Source organism: Sceloporus occidentalis, unplaced genomic scaffold, assembly GCF_023333645.1.
Source record: "Sceloporus occidentalis isolate IW3139 unplaced genomic scaffold, rSceOcc1.0.p SCAF_4, whole genome shotgun sequence".
Classification (NCBI taxonomy): Eukaryota; Metazoa; Chordata; class Lepidosauria; order Squamata; family Phrynosomatidae; genus Sceloporus; species Sceloporus occidentalis.
In genome coordinates, this window is record NW_028316984.1 from 28,197,779 (window position 1) to 28,212,969 (window position 15,191).

General features: G+C 39.4%; 1 protein-coding gene across 6 annotated transcripts in view; it reads right to left on the reverse strand.

The window, feature by feature from the left end:
* Positions 1 to 1,752: 1,752 nt before the first annotated feature.
* MYO1B (myosin IB) overlaps positions 1,753 to 15,191 on the reverse strand; it is a 156,565-nt gene continuing 143,126 nt past the window's right edge. For 5 of the 6 annotated variants that reach the window (XM_089519562.1, XM_089519561.1, XM_089519564.1 and 2 more), the window contains 5 exons: positions 14,132 to 14,238; positions 10,314 to 10,446; positions 8,798 to 8,950; positions 8,483 to 8,610; positions 1,753 to 3,447 (listed from right to left, as the gene is read on the reverse strand). In XM_089519562.1, the coding sequence (XP_089375688.1) occupies positions 3,324 to 3,447; positions 8,483 to 8,610; positions 8,798 to 8,950; positions 10,314 to 10,446; positions 14,132 to 14,238 (645 nt within the window). In that variant the 3' untranslated portion in view covers positions 1,753 to 3,323. Of the gene's footprint in view, positions 3,448 to 8,482; positions 8,611 to 8,797; positions 8,951 to 10,313; positions 10,447 to 14,131; positions 14,239 to 15,191 lie in introns of those variants that run through there. The other variant, XM_089519565.1, reaches the window with a different exon arrangement.

The following is a 15,191-nucleotide window of genomic DNA, read 5'->3' on the forward strand; positions in this document are numbered from 1 at the left end:
TGATATGGCCTGCGAAGGGCTAGATCAGTCTATCCACTCTCCTCCATTCCTCCAATTTCACACTCCTCTTTTCCAATGGATACTCAACATCCTATTGCCAGAAGCAATTGGACTTACTCAGCCTGCATCAGGTTATTTCTTGGGTGGGTGGGAATTGTCCCTTTTTCATATGAATGTATATTCCATCCTTTGTTCATTTACATACCTCTAGGTTCAACTGAGCATGCTTTCCATTTTCAAGTATCATATTTGGGCTTCAGTCCTAAATCAGTTGATTTAGACAAGTAGGACTTATAAGAAATGTTACAGAGGGGCATGTCCCTGTTCAGACTTCCAGTCAGTCAGCCCTACCTTCTTCCAGGATGCTTCACCCCATTTCTCCTTCTCTCCCACCTGCTTTCAGTGTGTATGCATGTTTGTGTGTGAATGTGTGTGTATATTTCACAAGAACCCTACAGGATCAAGCAAAAAGCCTATGTAACCAAGTAGCCCTCTTTCTACAGTTGTCAACAAAATAAACCCACAATTGGAACGTGAGCTCAATAATACCACTGGTATACAAGGCATGCTGCCTTTGATGCTGGAAGTAATATTGAGAGTGTAGCTGGGGGAGGGAAAAATGAGGGCATTACCCATGCCAATGAGTTCAGACCCTGTGATGAAATTTTCCTCCAGTCTCCAAATATCTAGCACTGCAGTAGCCAAAAACTTAAGTTGAGCATTTAGAAATACAGTTTAGGCATAAAAAAAAAAGAGGGGAGGGGGCGGGAAAGTTACCAGGGAATGCAAACATAGCAAAAATCTGTCTTAAGTGAGAACCATTCTCAGTATCTCTCTCCAATGTTAGAAAGTTGGGGACTGAAGGAAAATCTCATTGGGAGGTATACTTTTTATTGGCCTCCATGACTATACCTGTGAATAGCCATCATTATGAGCAGCTATTCATAGCCTTTTCCTCCATGAATCTAACACCCATTTAAATCAATCTAGGCTGGTAGACATTCCCACATCTTATAGATACAAATTGCATAGTTTATGGCCTGTGTGAAGCATCTCCTTTTGTCTGCCCTTAATCTCACACCATTAGTTTCACTGGATAACCCCAAATTCTAGTACTGTATTATTCTCTTTATTTTTGGGTCCAGAAACACTCATCTCACCATACTCAGAGCTCATTAGGTTCTTCTGATTTACCTCTTGCTCCTTTTTTTCAGGCCACTGTTTCATACTCTTGCAAATTTCAGGTTCCTCTCCCCAGCCAGCTGACCCTAGCAGTGCTATTTTGGTTATGTACACATCCTACCTATAAAATTGTCCCTCAGCAATAGTTGATCTTCCTCTCAGAAATAACTACAACTATTCACTGCTGTGGCATAAAAAATGCACTTGAGAGCACCTTGTAGGGTGAGACCTGAGCTATTAAGAAACCAACCTAGGGGAGCTGCATAGCTATGCCTTTTAATCTGCAATTTCATTCTGGGTTCTGATACATGGTCAAGAAAGTGCTGGAATGTGAGGAAACCTGTTTGTCTTTTTTAATGTTGTCATCATCATCACTACCACCACCACTACATAGCATGCACATACACTACATTCTGAGTGTCATATTTAAGAAATTTGTCCTGGTTCATATATAGTAAAGGTACTGTGTTGTATGAGGTCTATGCATCTGCCATAGTTAATTTTAAATATTTTTTTACTCTGAAGTCACCAGACTCTTGATATCAAATAAGCCAGGCTCATACAAAGCAATAAGCACTTCAAAGCTTTTCTTTATTTATACTCGGGCTTTTTAGCATTTCACATCTTGTGCAGCAACCTTTCCTCGAAGGCAAGTTCTTGCATCAGACTGAGACTACACTAGATCTAAAAACATCCTTACATCAACAAAATCAAGCAGTCACATTCGACAATCTCCTTAAACTAACTTCCATCTAAACACTTGAAAACGACACTCCATAAATCAATGCTTTTGGCTAATTCTCCTGGTTTATACAAGGCTTTAAATTGCAATCTGTATTCTGGAAATTTAGAATGCAGTTCTTGACTGTAAAGTGTTTTTCTGTACACATTACATATCAGGCACACAAACTTATATAAAACTGGTTGAAATACAAAAATATGGTTATACAAGAGTACCAAACAGAACAGAATTAGAACATTTATTTATCATTAATATCAAATTTATGTACATCATCCCTCCAAATGATTTTTTTAAAACTGAAGTAATAGTAGCCTACATCCCCCCCACCAAATCCCTTCTAAATTAACACAGTCTTGAAAGCAAGGTATATGTAGGCTGTCCTAAACATCCTTATTACCAACAGAAGTTATTATAAATACTTTTCACACGTTGTATGAATGCTTTATTGCACGTTATACAGCACATATAACCAATGTTTGAGGAAAACAAAGATTCTATCCCTTCATTTGACTAGTAGTTTAAAATATCTTAGCCTCTTTCCAAATGCATGTTATGGAGTTTAACTGTTTATTTTATTTTTAAGAGAAAAGGGAAAAACCCCACAAAGAGCTAAAAATATGCCTTGGGCTTTATAGCTCTTGTGACTGTTGAATATATGTTTTGCTTCCTTAATGGGCTCATTCTGCTTCCTAACCTTATAAAGTCATTAAAAGTATCAATTAAAAAAACTGAGGCAAAATGCTAGTATTTTTTCCACTGCAAATAATAATAATAAAAAAACCATATGCAACTGCTGCATATACAGTCAAACATTCCTTCTGCTTTGCAGAATTAGGGTTTCCTGCCCTATATTCCATTAATGCTCAAATTACACAGTGCATCATGCTGCTTGCAATTTAAAAAGGTAACTACTTCAAGTTCCAGAATTTTGCCAGACTCTTCAGTCTCTGTTAACCCTTTGGACTGCACTTTGCCAGAGATCATGATGACGAGGGGAAAAGTGTAATGAACATGGTTAAGCAATCTGTTCCTGGCAATCTATGTAGCCTGAGGTGGAGGATTCTAATCCAACAAATATGAAGAATGGCATAAAAGCATACAGATTTGCAATACACATCATTAAGGAACAAAGAATAAGCAAAGAAAATTGTGATAAAATTGCCTGTTCATAATATGCTTTCAGTAGACAAAGCCTATATATATCAACCATAAGTTGTCATATGAAGCCAAAAGCAAGTGCCGACAAGTTACTTATGTCTTTTCAAAAGGGATTCCCAAAACAGTTGGCCACTGGCCAAACACATCCCCGCCAAATCCTCCCCCCTCCCTCCACCAGATAAAATTGCACCATTATGAAGAACTGGGTCCATTTAAGATTAGAAAGTATGTGTATGTGTAATTAAGGAACAGCAACTTCAAGAAGTCTGTTGTTTTTTCGCTTGCAAGTGGGGATATTGCCATTTTTCTGGTTGCTCCGCACAAACTTCACACAGACTTTGTCTTGTCTGAACTGCACTAGGAACCTAGCAAATGCAAAAACACATGGTTCAGTAAAGGATTACAACTGTCACATTTAGCTGGAACAATAACAAAAAGCAAGCAATATTAATATTTGACAAATAATATTTATAATAATGAAAAAGGATGCACATCCATCAGAGCCATAGCTCCAAGGCAATGAAACCTGAACATCTGAAACCAATATACATATTAAGAGATCCATAGCGATATGCACCAGAAGACATTTCATTTTTAAAATGCATTAATTAATTTTAATTCATTTATATGTGTATATATTGCCAGAAGTATTATTTTCAGCCACTAGGTGGCAGACATCAATAATCAAGCATAGGCTTACAGTTTACAGTTTGAAGTGATGGGTGAGTAGTCCAAGGGACCATTATAAGATGTTCCTCCCCCTGCAACTCCCAGCATGGTCACAAGGATAGCACACTCTCCCTTAGGAGGCTATAGGATTGTATCTTGGGGAATGGCCATGTCTGATGTTCCCAGTGGATAAGTTTCATCCAGATGGTCATTGGCACACTGTGCCCAACTCTGACAGCTATGTAACTTTGCTTGAAATCGTCAGTGCATTACTCTAAGAGCTACTCAGACCTGCTGAGAAGCTGAATAGTTTGGCATTACAGGCAGAAGGCTTTTAAAATTTCGAAAAATAACCATTATTTGGGTATAAAATTATTAAAGAACTACCACTGGTGGTTTCTAGTCCAGCATTCTGTTGCTTACAGCAGCCAAAACAGTTGCCTATGGGGAGCCTAGAAAGTGGTAAGGTGACAGTGTCATCTACCTTGTTTCCAAGCAACTGGTATCTGCTATGACTGCACTCATGGATAACCTTATCTCCCATGAAATTGTCTAATCCCTTTATAAAACCACCTGAGCCTCTAGCACTTAACTATGGGCTATGTGTGAAGTAGCACTTTCTTTTGTCTGTTTCGAATGTACTGCCAATCAGTTTCACTGATGATTGCAAGTTGCATTGTTATCTGAGAAGCAAACAAGAAAAAAGAAGAATATGCTTATTTCCTTTTGGCATCTTATTGCAATGGCTACAAAAGTAACAACCACTCTAGTATGCAAAAACTGAATTGCTTGTGTATGGTGCAAGTCAAAAAAAGACTGGCATTGCAGTAACTCTCTGCGCATGCTGTGAATGTACTGGTGGTATGTTATGGTGTGACATGAGTGTGTGTGTTGTTTTATTTATAAAGCACCATGTACATTTAGGGCATTATATAAATAAATAATCATGGTGATGATGATCATCTACTACTACTACTCCCCCCACCTTTTTCTTTTCAAGGTGTTCCCTCCCTTCAATCCTCCTCTTTTCCAGCGAAGCCAAAGGATGGACCCATCCCAACATGGTTCTCTGCTCTACCCACAAGACCATGCCCTGAAAAGAATAGCTAAAGGCATAATCCAGCTAAAGACTAATCATTTTAAAAATGCCATTTAATACAGTGTGGAAGTTAAGCTTCAACCCAATTCTCTCCTCTTAAATAACAGGTCTTGGGATGCTTATGTCTAGCACGATTTGGAGCTTCCTGTTGATGTTTTACAGTCGCACTTGGGAAAACTTTAAGACACATTATAATTAATTTTTCAGGATTTTATTCAGCCATGGGAAGGACATCATATTTGTTTCTTTAAAAAGTGTGGTTTTTTAAAAAAATAATACCCAAGAAAGACCTTGCTCACTAGATTAAAATTTTCAGCTTGTAGAACACAGCCAGGGAATAGTCTTAGCAAACCTAGTCTGTGATAATTTAAGATTTATTTGAAAGCACTTACTATTTAATACCTAAAATGCCGCATTTTCCTATCACCTTTATTTTCACAGTGGTTTCTCAGTTAAGTCAATTTTGTTTCTGATCCAGCCCTCTTCAAATGCTATTACTCTTCTTGAAGTAAGTTCCCATTCTCTCCTTGGCTCTACAGTTCTTCAGACTGTCCATTTTTTGGGGTGGGCAGAATTCCCAGTTGCTAACAAATCATTACGTTAATAACTCTAGAATGTGTCTCCCCACCCAGTTATTTCCCATAGGAGCACCAATACGGTCAAAAGCAATTAACAAGAAACAAAGAAAGTATCATCCTATCACTCAGCTGTGACAGGCTCCATGAGGAAACCACATTTTAGTAGAAACAAGGTCTCTTTTCAGCATTTTATATATTAAGTGACATTTTTCAACAGATTTAAATATACTTCAGAAAGATTTTTGCTTTAAACCAGAAACCATAAATCAAGCAAGCAGCAAAGCTACTGGGAGGAAAGAACCTCCCCTTTTCAGACCTTCTGCCAAGTACCTCTTTCCCGTTATTCAGCTCAAGTCCCTGACAAGCCCTTAGCCTCATGATTTTTACTAGAACACAACTTAAATGCTCCTTTCCTTCCCAACAACATGCCACTCACCAACTATTAAGACTGTTTCCTTTGAGTGGAGTGACCAATAGTACTTTAAATCTATTCCAACATTACACTTAGTGTTGTTGTTTGTGACAATTACACACAGAAGTTAAAAAAGCCAGTGACTGAAAACTGTGGCTGATGGTCTGCAGGATTATCCCAGTTCTTCCAAAAGCCTAATGCAAAGTGAATAACCTAGAGCTGGAGTGGGCAACACTTAAAGTCATCTTTACTCATGCTCCATTTTTAAAAGTGCTCAGAGAAGGTGATTGTTACAATCACACTAAATGGAAAAATTGACAAAAGCTGGAGTCTTCTGGAGAAAAAGCCGTTGCCCAGTTTGGAACCTTCTTCAGCGGCCACCAGCTCTGCCTTAGGAACAAGGGATGCTAACTCATGATGTCTTTATTCACTACTCTGAACTTGGTACTTTCCATATATCTTGAATGACATTTCATTGGCCTTGCTGGCTAGGGTTGACAGGAATAAAAAATTAAAACATCTGGAAGACATTAGATTGGGCAAAGCCGGTTTCTGCTCCACTGTTTCAGACAAGAGACTTCCAAAGCCTTTTATGGATAAGGAGTGAATTCTACAATTACCTAACTCTATTTTCTGAGTTCCTTTTATGAAACTTGTAGATCAGTGGTCCCTCCCAGATATAGTTGGGAGTTCAATGTAAAGCTTCAAACAGCCACACATTCCCTAGCCCAATGATGACGAACCTATGGCACACGTGCCAGAGCTGGCACTCAGAGCCCTCTCTGTGGGCACATATGCCGTTGCCCCAGCACAGAGTTTGCCAGTGTTTGTTGCTAGAAAGCCAGAGGGACATGGCACTTTGCAATAAATAAGTGGGTTTTGAATTGCAGTTTGGGCACTTGGCCACTAAAAGGTTCACCATCACTGCCCTAGCCTATATATATATATATATATATATGGCACTGCTTGCGATTTTTTAGTTTTGCTCTACCAAAAAGCGCCCTGGTAGTGCAGTGGTTAAATGCCTGTACTGCAGCCACTCACTCAAAAACCATAAGGTTGCGAGTTCAATAACAGCAGAACGGCTCAAGCTCAACTCAGGCTTGCATCCTTTCAAGGTCGCTAAAATGAGTACCCAGACTGCTGGGCACAATTAGCTTACACTTTGCAAACTGCTTAGGGAGTACTTAAGTGCACTGATAAGCGGTACAGAAATGTACTTGCTACTTGCTATTGCTATAAAAAGGAAAATCTAATGATTCTTAAGGGCACTTAAAAGTGAGACCAAAAGAGCAATATGCCACAGAGTAACGCTCAGCCTGGAGACTGAGAGGGTCACATTCTCCTGCTAATAATACACATTTTGTCCTTTGCGGAAAGTTCACAGTATTAACAGCTAAAACAGGCCTAGACCATCATCATAGTCTAGCCATCAGCATCAATAAGCAGAAAGCCAACAGGGTAATATCACACAAAAATTACTGAAGTTGCTTCATTTCAAATACGGTTTTCTAAATGAGCGAGGAATGCTCTTATATCTGCTTTGCCTCTGGTACATATGAACTCCCAAGAATTTAAATAGACATAAACTTCTCACATGTGACGACATAGATACGAAGCATACGTGATTTCCTACATGTAATTATTTTTATGTGTGGAAGTTGGACTTTTGCATAGGAGTCTTTAGGAATTCAAGACAGCACATAAAGATATCATGCCCAGTGTGCTAGATACTTATCAAGTACAATCAATTTTTATTTTAGTTAAGGATATGTGTGTTGTCTCATCCTTCTGGAGGCAAAGGCTATCAACAGCTATATTTTTAGTAAACTGAATACCCTATTTCATTATATGAAAAAATAGGGCCCACCTCCAAATACTACCACTGACATTTCAGCTTATGCCAAAAATAAGTCATCTAGAAATTCACAAGTCTCCATTTCTTCCAGACCCTCCTGCAAGCAAGTAATTCTATAGCAATAAATTAGTGAGAAAGTAATGGAATGTGTAAGGCTCCATTTTACAAGAACACACACTAAGATTACCAGGGAGCCAGATTTTATCACCTTTTATTCAATAAAATTGCTCATGCAGTGGAATCAATTATGTTCCAAACATTTCTGATGCCAGTAAAGTTGTTAAGATGAAGTTGAGTCTATGAAGAATGAAATTCCAAAGACTGTATGCATTTGAAAATATAGATGTGCATCTAACAGAGAGCAGAGGTTACAGGACAAGTTCTAAAGATAATTAGAAGGTTGAGCTGGATAAGGGAATAATGAGACACAGGCAGTTCCTCTGAGAAACTGTCCTGGACTTGGGAGAAATCCGAATCCTGGCTGCTTGGCTTACAATCCTACCCAGGCTTGGTGGAGAAATGAGGGAATACAGTAGGAATTTCTGTGTGGTGACACACACACTTTGCCTTTTTACAGTTTTTATAGACAGACTTTGCTATGTTCATGTGCTTTCACTGGTTCTTTGTGGCAATCTTTTACTCAGTAGCTGTTGTGTTTCACACTTCATATTATTATTTATTTTCAGATAGGATGTTACTGCCACATGTTTTAATCCTTCCATTTCAAATTACTTCGAAGATTTTTTATGGAAACTGCTTACAGTAGAGAAAAAGCAAAACATACTCATCAGAAATTTCAATGTTGAGCTTCTGCTTGGTTTGGCTAAGCGCAGTGCGGTAAAGTTTGGTGGCCATTTCAATAAGATGTTCACTGCTGAACAGGAAATCCCCTTTTCCAGCTGCTCCGGATCCCTGGTACAGAAAAGTAAACTAGGATGTTAAGAAGAATAAATGAGGGGAAGCTGACCATTATGCACACTGTTAGGTATGCAGATAGATGCTAAGGATGTTTTCCTTTTATTCTGTGATGGTTCCAATTAAGAAAATGGCAACATTGGTAATGAATGGCCATTTTTATCACCCAAGATTTTATACTTACCTCTTTGAGATGCACAGCAAAGAAGCCATCATTCTGAGAGCTCATGGATACTTTGGTGACATCCCCCAGAGGGACCTCTGATTTGATTTGTCCTGATTTCTGATCAGCAAGGAGGACATTATTTTTTGTGAGCAAGAATATCCTAGCACTGCACTGAGGAAGAAGGAGAGGGATTATTTCTGGAACTATCAGGCAGAGTATCTGCTAAGGAATCAACACCTCTTCAGGCCCGCACAAACATTTTAAGTCTCACTGAATAAAGAAGTGACCCATAATGTTCCATGAATATACTGTAACAGCTTTACTATACTGTAACAGCTTTACCTTTCAGGCTGAATTCCCTGTCTATAAAATGGGAATGATTTATCACCGGTTATGACAATATTATGAGGCAGAGCAAGTCTGACTGATGTATCTGGTTTAAAACATTCCATCACCTACAAGAACAGCTATTCCAAACATACCATTCGGTGTAATGAGAATTAGTTATACATCACACTACAAGCTTAAGGAGGCAGTGTGTGCTCACCCATGGCCGTGTTGCGAGGTTGGAGTGGCAGCAGATCTTGGGCAGCTGTCCATGGCCACCAGCCACTGTCTTCTTCTCAAAGGGCTGTGCAGCCCTAGAAGGAGCCAGTGTTGGTGGTAACCTGCAGTCAGTGGAGTTCAAGCGGCACCCAGACCTCATTAGCTGCTCTGTACCACTGATTATAACCAATAGGGTTTGAGCCCTTGCTTGAGGCTGTTCTATTCAGATGGAAGAACTGCTTGCAGTCTGCACTCCAGTCAGGCAAAAATGCATTTCTGCATGCCACCCCAGTCGGACGGGATCAGTTCCTTGTTAGTTCCTGCCTCCATGCCCTCCCACTCTCTGTTGCATTGTACTGGGTGTGTAGCTCTGTGGCAGCTGTTATTGTTCCATGTTTCTATCATGCTTTTTCGCAACTCTCAGGGCAGTACATGATGGGATCTGGATCTGGGAATGTTGGTAGATCCCTGGAAAGGCTTGGGACAGGGGTCCGGTCCAGAGAGTGCAGCAGAAATGGGTTGCCAAGTCAGGGACTGATACATTTCTGGTATGCACACCCAAAGGGGAAGGAAAGGGGTTCTCACCAGGCAGTGCTTCCAGTCAGGCAGTTCCCCACTGCCCTACTTCTGTCTTCCAGTGGGGGACAGAAGTTGGGCTCATTGGGCAGCAGGCGGGCTGGCCAATGCCTGGATCCAATCCCATGCATGTGCCAACATAACTGCAGCTATAATCAATAAACAGTTGTGGTCTTTTTCATTCCAACCATGCATAGTGTGTTTTGTTGGTGGGACTTGCCATTGGCCATGCAATATTATTAGAATTCATCAGCCCTTGCAAACTATTCACACTGAGAAGTTTAGCAAAAAGTTTTGTCTCTCTCATGTACGAGAAAAGAATCCAGAACAACAATATTTCGGAATATACTTTAGTTGAAGTGAATGTACCTGTATATTAAGATCTTACCCCACTGCCCATAAACATTTTTACCTTTCCATTTGCTCTATTAATTTTGTTTACTACTTCAGCAATAATAATTTTTTCCTCCACAGCATCTTTCAGTTTCTTATACTTGGGGTTCTTGCTGATTTCGAGGTAAGCTCCTTGGAAAGGCTGCCCAACACTTTAGGAGACAAAGGAAACAAACAAACAAAGATGAGTAAAATTCATAAGGAGTAAAGGGAAAGATGGTTGAGATTAATCTGACAATAGACCTTGCAAATAGCCACTTGCCCAATTGGTTATGTGGGGAATGTAAGATTAAACAAGGTTGGATAAGTTCTCTTGAGTCAAGCTCAAAAGAAGAACATTGGGGCTCACAGGAGTCTGCCTAAAAGGAGAGACTACACTGTCAATTCCTTGGGTTTTTCTTCCATTTGGATTATAGTCCAAGCCATGTGAAGAATTTCACACTTCTGAACCTCTTAATCTTTTCCTAATGAATGAAATGGCGCCATATCAAGCCATTAAATTCAATGAGTATAAATAAAATCCATAAAGGTACAAATTGAAAAAAGTGGATGGGGGTAAGCAGTCCTTGGCTATCTTGCCCCCACACCCATTCAGCTCTATGGCACTTTCCCCCTCTATAGCCATATTAAAAAAAACACTATAGCTTTCCTCTGTTCCTGTATAGGGGCAGGTAGATAGTGGCTCCTGCTTCTTCTGAGACAGGTTGAGGTAATTTTTCTCACCTTGATTCTCAGGTAGGGGGGGATATTGAGTTCTTCTGTTTTTTAAGGAATGGGCAATGAATAATTTCTAAGCACAGCTTGAAAGTAACACATTATCATTGTCATGCATTTTAAAAAGCAATGTAATGGCCACCAGCACTGTCTGTGTTTTTAAATGTGGAAGTAACATTTACTCATTACTCAGAAAGCAGATTTGAATGGTCATTTGGAAGGACTGAATATTTTTATATTTTTAAATATTTTTCTCTTAAAAAGTAATTTAAAAGGAAATTAAAGCCATCCACCAATGGCAAATAATGCAACACATTCCTTGACTAGCAATGGGTTATTCTTCAAAAGAAAGACGTAATGAATTACCTTTTTAAAGTAACACTCCAAGCTCTGTTTTTGAGTCAGGCTGAGGGAGAGGCTGGGTAAACCTCAAATATCCTCTAGTTAGAACTGCCTTTATAGGATCAAGCAGGGAAGCTTTTGTCAACTGGCAGACAGTTTGCATTAACTCACCCACACATGCATTTCCTTTTTCCTCAAAGGATAAAAAAATTCCACAACTGTCTTACATAAGTATGTGTGGATAGCTGAGACAGTAAAAATCCCACTCCCCCTTCTGTAAGCTACTAACTTTCCTACACCTATTTGCAGCACTCATTTAGATTAGTTTGAGAAATATCACAAGCCCATTCTTAAACTAGTTGGCTCTGGGAGGGCAAATGCATAGTGCTTAGTAGCTTCTAGACCTCTCTGTAATAAACCCTTGGCCCTTTAACTATGTAGTCCAAAGGTCCTAGGCCTACTGCCATGCTGAACTCCCAACAAAGTAGATACACCATTAGCTGGTACTAGATTTGCCTTAACAGGAGAGGCACTGCTTTTTTTTACAATCATGTCCTAAGATTTCAAAACTCTCTGGCCTTTCTAATCACAGTTTACCTGCCTCCTAAGGGGTGAAAAAGCAAGCAAGCACGTAGACAGTGATATAGCCCCTTAAGCCATATGAGCTGCCTATTGCCCTGTCTGGAACAAACAGTGCTGGCTTAGATTCCTCTGAACATATAGGGGCAAGCTTCCACCTGTCTGAGAAACTGATAAGATAGAATAGCGCTCTCTGCAACCAAAGCAAAGGAGTTCAGTATTGAAGTACAAGAGACTGGGAGTGGGGGAGAGTAAGGAGTCAAAAGGTATCTCATCAGTTTGAATCTTGCCTTCCTTTTTTATTACAAAGCTTATGAGTAGAAAGGCTTCATAAATAATCATGCTGCGCAACTGGTCTTTATGTATATCCTCTTGTGTTGCCACATTGTACATACTGTTCATACTCATGTATATATCTAGAAATTTTAGTCAAAAAATTGACCCCCCAAAAAACTGAGTCAGCCTATCCACAGGTTGATATAAGTACTATACTTTAACTCATATATATAAAAAAGGAACTATCCCCTGGTGAAAGGCAAGTGTGTAATGTGTCCTGGAAGAACTGACCCCTTCTCCCCCGCAATCCAGCCAGCCTTTAGTGTGAGCACAAACAGTTATGCCTGCTGGAATTTTGTAAATTCATTGGCATTGTTTTCCTTTGCTTCATCCTTTAAATTTTTTGTTACGTGCCTCTAAGTTTTACCCTTGATTTAAATATGGGTTGTACCAAAATCCTTAATTTTGGTCCCCAAACCTGCCTTCGACTTATACATGAGGTTTAGTCATAGTCGAGTATATATGGTACATTTCCAAACAGATAGTACTTTGCTTTTTGTGGAACAGTCCTCTAGTACTGTACTCTCTATTGACTGGGACAGGCCTGGATAGTTCCAAAGGAGATTACGTTTTGTATTTTATTCTGCATTACTGCTGTACAAAAACCAGCTCCATGTTTTCTTTTTTGATTTATAATGACAGACTGTAGGAAAAGATGGGTGAGTAGGGAGCAGAACAGGCTGGATGTGGCTAGAAAAACCATTAGAAGCAGAACCTGAAATAGGGATGGGGAATCTTCAGCCCTTGAGATACTGAACTACAACTCCCATTGTTCTTGGTCACTAACTATCCTGGCTAGGCTTAGCAGATGTCCCAAGAGCATCTGGAGGGTTGTACATTCTCTAGCCCTGTCTTCAGTCACTCAGTCATGGATGTACATTCTCAAGCTCTTATGTGATGCCGGAAGTAGGCTTCTGAACAATAAACCAAATCCAAATCTTTCCCATCTGGCCTCTTTCAAGTTCCAGTGCCCTCTACACTTCATCTTATTTTATTTTTATTTATCAAAATACTTCTCTCTCTAGCAGGTTCCCCACCTAATGATGTCAGGGTAAGGTGCACACAATAAAACAACTGAATTCATTAGAAAGCAACTAAAAACAGTTCAACTTGTCCTCCATGGATTTGTCTAACCCACTTCAGGTTGGCAGTCACTGCCACATATTGTGGCAACAAATTCTTAACATGAATCAATTAAGTACTCTATGAACAAAGATCTCTCTTTCTTTTGTCTAACCCCAATCTCCTGCTAATTAGTTTCACTGGATGACCCTTTAGTATTATAAGAAAAGAAAACCTACCTTTTATCTCGATCCCACCCACCCCCCAATCACACACAGTTTTAAAAATCAGGACTGTTTCTACCCCTTTGTTGTTGTGTTTTTTTTCCTAAACAGAATAGTCTCAAATGTTATTCATACTCAAGTTGCTCCAGCACTCAATCATTTTGCTTGCCCTTTAAGTTTTCAGTTCTACAATTTCCTTTTCAATGTGTACTAGCCAGAATTACACACAGTGTTCCAAGTATGATTGTGCAGAAGATTTGTATAAAGACATTATTATATTGGCAAATATATTTTCAACTCATTTCCTAATCATCTGTGATATGGATTCTGAACTGACCTAGACATCACAAACTCTATTATCTCCTTCTTGATTAATCACCAGTGGATGTATAACATTAAAGTTATTTTTGCCCAGTGATGTTTACCCAGATACCTTCCCTAGAATAATATATGTGAGTAAATTGATCAATGTGGAACTAAGCCAATAACCAATGTAAATGTTCAAGGCAAGGCACTATAGGTCTGTGAATTGGTGAAGGTGTAGAACTGGAAGCAAAAGTCACCAGAATAGGCTCTTTACCTGGCTGGATATAAAGCTTTCTTGTCCTTGAAAAGTTCACTAGCTTCCAGTTTTTCCTCATAAACAAGCTTCTTCTGGTCTGTAAACTGGTCTCTGTACTTTTTACACTATAAAAAGTAGAACAGATGAATCATAAAAAAGTTATTTGAAACTGCCTTGAAAAAAATTACCATGCTTGCTTTCCTTTAGTGCTCAAGGTACACTTCCTAATCATTGCTGAACTGAAGCACATGTGTAATTATAAACACAGAGATACAGTAATCATCAGCATCACAAGTATTTCATTTTGTATCTGCTATCTCCAGTTCTCTCTGAATGTACATTTATCACAATACAGACTAGGAATCGTAGTGTAAAAGTTATGTGCCTACCTGAGAGCCACCTGCTCCTTAAAAGATTGCACTAGATAGCATTCACTGGATAGAGAGATCTGCTGATGAGTATATACCTTCCTTATTGCCTCTTTTAAAACCAATTAGTAACATGTAAGCCTATACATATAGGTCAAGTAAATTCAGCAACTGGTAAAAATATACGCGGGGGCAGGGGAGGACAATTAAGCAATAGCAATAGGAGCTTCATTTATATACCACTTTATACCACCTAAGCAGCCTCTAAGTGGTTTACAACTGTAAGCTAATAAATAAATAAATAAATAAAATTTTTATTTATACAGTGGTACCCCGGGTTACGAAAGTAATTCGTTCCGCCGCCGCTTTCGTAACCCGGAAACTTTCACTAGCCGAAAAAGCCCATAGGCTTTAATAGCGAAAGCCGCGATTCCGTGTGAAATCGCGCCGAAAAGCACCAAAATTTCTTTCGCAACCCGGAATAACCTTCGTAACCCGGAAACAATTAATTAAGTGAATTTCTTTCGTAACCCGGAAATTTCGTAAGGCGGCGCATTCGTATCCCGGGGTACCACTGTATACCGCCCTTCCTACGATCAGGGCGGTGCACAACAGGTTAAAACAAATACAAATAAATAAATAAAAAGCTGGGTACTCATTTTAGTGACCTTGGAAGGATGCAAGTCTGAGCTGAGCCTGAGTCCTGGCTG